At 44.9% G+C, this 6709-nt stretch overlaps 1 protein-coding gene across 1 annotated transcript; it reads left to right on the top strand.

Annotated features, from left to right (window-relative positions):
* The first annotated feature begins 1786 nt into the window (after positions 1–1786).
* Positions 1787–3302, top strand: LOC122024836 (homeobox-leucine zipper protein HAT4-like). The gene is made up of 3 exons (XM_042583554.1): positions 1787–2117; positions 2206–2570; positions 2664–3302. Exons 1-3 carry the CDS (start codon positions 1946–1948, stop codon positions 3084–3086), a joined length of 960 nt encoding a protein of 319 aa, XP_042439488.1. The 5' UTR covers positions 1787–1945; the 3' UTR covers positions 3087–3302.
* Positions 3303–6709: the final 3407 nt, after the last annotated feature.

Genomic DNA, 6709 nt, shown 5'->3' with positions numbered 1-6709 from the left:
TAGGGAAGGAGAGCAAATGATTACGGAGCGTGGGCGGTCGGGAAGTGGGGCGACCGGGTGGGGCCACGAGCGGGTCATGTTCTGGCTGTGTAGCCACGTGACACGGCAGGGACATGTTGGCCCACGTGACTCCGCCTCGCCCACTAGACCACGTGAAACCCCCATCCCTCCTGCCTGTACACGCAGCCTTATCGTCAGCTCGGCGCAGCCGCGGCTTCAAACGGCTCGGAGTGTTGGGTTGCCACTGGAGAGGAATAATTGGGAGGTACAGTCGCGCACAGTATTTAACATCAAGTTTTAATTTATTAAGGGAAAAATTACATGCGGTCTCTATTAACTAACACAATTTTATATGCACTCCCTATTAGAAAATTTTTTTATTTTCACTCCCTAATTTAATATACTTACCTAATTACTCATGATATTTTAAATATAAAAAATCTAAAAATGAGTATAAATCTCTTAAATTCAGTACATTAAACTAGAATCTAGTATATTTTCTATCAAATTAAGTAAAATTCTTTTTCCACCTCAATTGGATGTAAAATATATTAGATTTTCTTTAAATGGTATTCAATTGGTTGAAAAATATACTAGATTTTTTTCAAATGATACTGAATTTAGGAGAAATTATATTAAATAGGAAAAAGTCGTACTCAATTTAATAAAAAATATACTCGATTTTAGTTTTAAATGCTGAATTTAATAGGAATTATATTCATTTTTAGACTATTTATACATAAAAAATATGAAAGATAATTTTAATAGAAAATATACTCGAATATACTAGATTTTCTTTAAATGATACTCAATTGGATAGAAAATATAGATTTTCTCTAAATGATACTTAATTGGATAGAAAATATACTAAATTTTCTTTTTACATGGTGCTAAATTTAGGAATAATTATATTTAAAAAAAAAGATGCTCAATTTAATAGAAAATATACTAATTCGATTCTAATGTAAAGTGCTGAATTTAAAAGAATTATATTTATGTTTGGACTACCTAAAAAATCTGAAAAATTTAAGTACAAAAGGAAATTTAAGAGGAATTATATTTATGTTTGGACCTTTTGTGCTGTATTATATTTATATTTGTATGAGGGAGTTGAATGAAATAAAACTTTCTATACAGGTAGTGGAAATAAAAATTTTTATTAGGGGAATTATATGCAAAATTTAAGTTGTGATTAAGAATTTTTCTCTAATTTACTCATTTATTTATTAATTAATTTGTTTATTTATTTATTGTGGAAAATAATTAGGGAGGGGTGGGATGGACAATGATGATGTGGTGATGATGGTGGGGGCCACGGATGCTGTGCTCAGAGGGACACAATGATGAGGGCCATGGCATGAACGGGGGACATTGAATGTTGTGTAGGACGCCATGTCGTATCAACATCAACAGGCTGTAATAATTGCCCAACTGGGAGGCAATCATAACATGGCCTGCCTATTACTGTGCCCATGTTATTTATGCCAATCATCATCATGCTCCCTCTATCCCTTTTTATTTTCCTTGAAAAAAAAATACACATTTTAAATTTAAATAATAGCAAAAAAATTTGAATAAAGAGGAATTATTTAAGTTGATGAAACGTGTAGGTGATTATGAAATGGGGGAGCGGTCAAAGCAAAAGCCGCCGTGGGAGCCGGAAAGAGCCGTGAGCAGCTTAACTAACCACGGTTAGGAAAAAGCGTGCATGATTAGGATGGACACAGAGCATGAAACACACATGTACGAGTAAAGTAATCATTGAACCACACCGACTATATATATTATGCTCTTCTCGCTCGGTCTTCCACATCTCTGAATATCGAAGGGTTAAAGCTTTTACAGAGGATTAAGCGAGGAAAGTGAGAAGGGAATCAAAAGAGTAGGGGAAGTACAGAGATCGATCGAGAAAGATAAAGCGATCGGGAAAGGAACGAGGAGGAAGATGATGCTAGGAAAGGAGGATTTAGGGCTCAGCCTTAGTTTGAGCACAGCCAGTTACAAGCAGCAGCAGCAGCCGCTTGACCTGATGTCCTCTGTTGCCTCTCCGGCGCCGTTCCCTTGTCTCCGCAGCGCCCACTGGGCGGCTCAGCTTCTCGCCGTTGAGTCAGCGGCAGGTGTGCACTTTGCCTAGTTTTTATTTTTTATTTTTTTAGATCTGGTCGATAAAGGCGTCGATCTTGAAGATAGGGTTTGATTTTGCAGAGAAGAGATCGGCGGCGGTACTGTCGGCGGAAGAGGAGGAGGCGGGGCGGCCGGCTCTGCCGCTGCTGAGGGGGATCGACGTGAATCGGTCGCCGGGAGGGAGGGATGTTGCCAGCGAGGAGGATGCGGGTGCGTCGTCGCCCAATAGTACGCTCTCGAGCGTGAGCGGCAAGAGGGCGGAGCGCGATGGCAGCCACCATCTCCTCGGCGATCACGAGCTTCTCGACGCGGATCGGTCCTGCTCCCGCGGAGGGATTAGCGACGACGAGGACGGCGGGGACGGATCCCGCAAGAAGCTCCGGCTCTCGAAGGACCAGTCGGCCGTGCTGGAAGAAAGCTTCAAGGAGCACAACACTCTCAATCCCGTAAGCCTTCCTCTCCCCGATCCCTAATTTCTTCCTCTTCCGCCATCTTTAATCCTCGAAATGACGGACTTAATCTTGTTTGGGCGATCTCAGAAGCAAAAGATGGCTCTGGCGAAGCAGCTAAACCTGAGGCCGAGACAAGTGGAGGTGTGGTTCCAGAACCGGAGGGCGAGGACGAAGCTGAAGCAGACGGAGGTGGACTGCGACTTTTTGAGGCGGTGCTGCGAGACGCTGACGGAGGAGAACCGGAGGCTGCAGAAGGAGGTGCAAGAGCTGAGAGCCCTGAAGCTGTCGCCGCAGCTGTACACGCACATGACTCCTCCCACCACGCTCACCATGTGCCCGTCCTGCGAACGCGTCTCCAACTCCAACTCCGCCTTCCCGGCCACCGTCGCCTCCTCGCATGCGACGCCGGTACCGGAGCACCACCGCCAGTTCCTCCACAGCCAGCGGCAGCAGATCCCCTCCCCGTGGCCGCCCCTCCGGCCCTTTCTGGAAGCCCCTCGACAACGGTAGCTAATTAGGTGTTAATTAATCCGATCTAATGCTTAATTAGCGAGCGAATGGAGAGGCCGTGTGTTGTACAATGGCGATGGATGAAAAAAAAAAAAAAATCAGATTTGGTACGAGATTGATACGGCGAATAATCTGGTCCCTGAAGTAGGGTCAAAGTCTGGGTAGGGTGGTGGTCAAAAGTTGATACTATGCAATAAGATCAACTATTTCGACTGAGTGATCTAGCCGAGTAAATTTATAATCTAATCAGACAAGTTAAACACTTAATATCACCGAACTCTTTGGCCAAACAGAGATGTCAAGCGAAAATTGAGTCTCGGATGGTATTTCTTAAATCTGACCTGACCCCTTCTATAAGTGATATCCAATTAGACTATAAAAGGGATTTGGTCCATTTGCCAGTTCAGTGTGCTAAGGGTCGCTCAACCCAATGGCTTAACGTTCCTCTTTGTTGTTTTATGTGACAACTGTCTGAGAATTAAGGAAATATTTCCTATGCCAGCTGAGCACTAGAACTTTTTACCATACAAAATGTAGAGATTGCGGGTTTCATTTTGGGAAAGATGTCAAGGTAATATTATGGTATGTCCTTTTTTGGCAATGCGTCAAGATTCGTGCATAAAGGAAACAGTAACATTATAAAAGGAAGTTTCTATCTACAGACGCAGGTACGCGTATGCGTACACATCCATTGTTCATTATTTTCTACTCAATCGGTCACTAACTTAAGCGTCGGAGTGCCTACGTCGAAGATCCTTCCTTAGTCCACGCAAGTTCACTCGAAGTCATTTTTGGCCAACTCAGAGTCTTCGCAAGGTCAACAGCAGAGCCACCTGTCCAGTATGTCATGTTCCTCACTTTCAGACATGATTAAATTTGGTGTCGTCTATGGGAACTTCACCAGCATCTGAAATAAGAAGATGGACGAGACTGGACGACCCACCACAGTAATTTTGTCGCAAGAAGACTTAGAGCTGTTAAAAATGGCCCGAGAGTAGAGATTAGTACAACAACAAGCAATGACTGGGTGTCTTTTACCTAACGACCTGGCTATATCTATGATCGACCCTCGGGATGAGCACGGAACCCGAGTGGACGGCCCGATCATGTGTCAATGGCTTCCTACTCCTCCAGCTAGCTTTACGTAAGCACCTACACAGCCGATTAGCCTTTCGCCTATGCCCCCATCCTCAGTCACGTATCACCAAGCGTTATTCCGCACACCCTTCGATGATGTAGGTTGAGCGGAAAGGTCACAAGGCTCATCTTCTGAAAATACGCTCACTCGGGAGATCGAAAGGGGAGAGCTCCGATGGCTAGTAGCTCCCCCTAGAGAGTCAATATGTCGTTTTCCCAGGAAATATTGAAGGATAAATTGCCGAGCTACTTCCGACCCGTAACGATCGGGGTCCTACTACCTTAAAGACACCAAGGGAAGAAACTTGGAGCGATCGTGGAGTGGCAACCACTTGCAGCCTTATCGGACTTAAGGGTATGCTTGTAGTGCATAAATATGTTGTTTGTGCTCAATAAAAGTGCAGGCAAATGTCGCTCGAAAAGTTCAATTGTGCCAGACTCTCGGGTCGTTCGACCAAGTTATAAGCAAGCTTGCTCTCGCGTCTATGTCACAGACTCTCGAGTTGTTCGATCAAGCTATAAGGAAGCTTACTCTCGAGCCTAAGTCCTAGACTCTCGCGTCGTTCGGACGAGTTATAAGTGAGCTTGCTCTCGCGCCTAAGTCCTGGACTCTCACACCATTCGATTGAGTTATAAGTGAGTTTGCTCTCGCGCCTAAGTCTCAGACTCTCGCATCGTTCGACCAAGTTATAAGCAAGTTTGCTCTCACACCAAAGTCCCAGATCACTCTCTTGTCGATCGGCCGAGTTATAAGTGAACTTGGTCTCGCGCTTCTATCCTAGATTCTCTAACCGTTTGACCGAGTTATAAGCGAGCTTGCTCTCGCGCCTATGTCCAAGACTTTGGCGTTGTTCGGCCGAGTTATAAGCAAAATTACTCTCACACCTATGTCTCAGACTCTCACGTCGTTCGACCGAATTATATGCGAACTTGCTCTTGCGCTTAAGTCCCAAACTCTAGGGCAGTTCAGCCGAGTTATAAGTGAGTTTTCTCTCACGACCAAGTCCCAGACTCTCGTGTCGTTCGGTCGAATTATAAGCGAACTTGCTCTCGCGCTTAAGTCCCAGACTCTCGCATAGTTCGACCGAGTTATAAGCGAGCCTTCTCTCATGCCTATGTACCAGACTCTTGAATCATTTGGCCAGTTTTTTGAGATAGGTGTAGCGGCATTCAGCATCTTTCAATATATGTCTTAAAAAGTACACCGACTGTTGTTCAGTGCCATTTTGTCACACCAACGCTGAGCCGACGCTTGCTGTGTGGATGACAAGTACATCCAGAGTGACTCGCCAACGATAGACTTTGTCAATACAGGTAAGGAAGTTAAATAACTTTTGAGCTCCTCCAACGCCTTGTTGCACTCGGTGTCCCATTGAAACTTAGTAGCTCGGCGTAAAACCTTGAAGAAAGGGTGGCTCCGATCAGACGACTTGGATATGAACCTTGACAGGGCGGTGATCCGTCCGGTCAACCACTGAGCTTCCTTCAGGTTGCACAGAGGTGACATATTTTAGAGCGCCTTTACTTTGCTTGGATTTGCTTCGATCCCCCACTCGGTCACGATGTAAATGAGAAAGTGCCCGCTTCTTGCTCTGAACAGACATTTACTTGGATTGAGTTTGATTACGTACCTTCTTAGCGTTCGGCAAGTCTCTTCTATGTCTGCATAGAGGTCAATAGCTCGGAGGGATTTTATCAAAATATCATCGACGTATAATTTCATGTTTCGACCAATCTACCTTCAGAACACTTTGTCTATTAGTTTCTAGTAAGTGGCTCCGGTGTTCTTTAGGCTGAACAACATCACATTATAATAGAAAGTTCCGTCCGCCGTAATGAAGTTAACCTCCTCTTGATCCTCCTTGGCAAGCGAAACCTGGTGGTAGCCCCAGTATGTGTTCAGTATGTAAATCAGCTCGCAGCCAGCCGTGGAGTCCACCATTTGATCAATGCGCAGCGGTGGATAATAGTCCTTTGGGCAGATCTTGTTCAGGTCTCTAAAGTCAATGCAGACCCGTCATTTATTACCTGACTTGGGGATTAGCATCACATTAGCTAACCAGCTCAGAAATTACACTTTGCATATGTAGCCGGCCTTTTGCAGCTTTTCTACTTCCGCTCAGATGATCTGATCCTCCTCCGCGCTGAAATCTCTTTTCTTCTATTTTACTGGTCTGGCGTCCGGTCGGACGTACAACTTATGTTGTGCCATGCTCGGTGAGATTCTCAGGAGCTTATAAGTCGCCCAAGCAAGCACATCATGGTTTTACCTCAGACAAGAAACCAACTCTACTTTCCTTTCTACACTTAGGTCAACAACGATGAAAGTCGTGGCCTTCGGCCGGTTGGGATGCATATGTGACTTCTTCTTTTTCTTCATATACTAGGGGTGGGAGACTCTTCAAAGATCGCATTCACTTCCAGTCGTTGTGCTTTCCGAGCGGCACGCGCCTCCATCTTTACCATCTCAACATAGTATCGGCGGA

The sequence above is a fragment of the Zingiber officinale genome, chromosome 9B (assembly GCF_018446385.1).
Source record: "Zingiber officinale cultivar Zhangliang chromosome 9B, Zo_v1.1, whole genome shotgun sequence".
NCBI lineage: Eukaryota > Viridiplantae > Streptophyta > Magnoliopsida > Zingiberales > Zingiberaceae > Zingiber > Zingiber officinale.
Note: the sequence above shows the minus strand (reverse complement) of the source record. Positions and strands in the feature narration are given on the sequence as shown.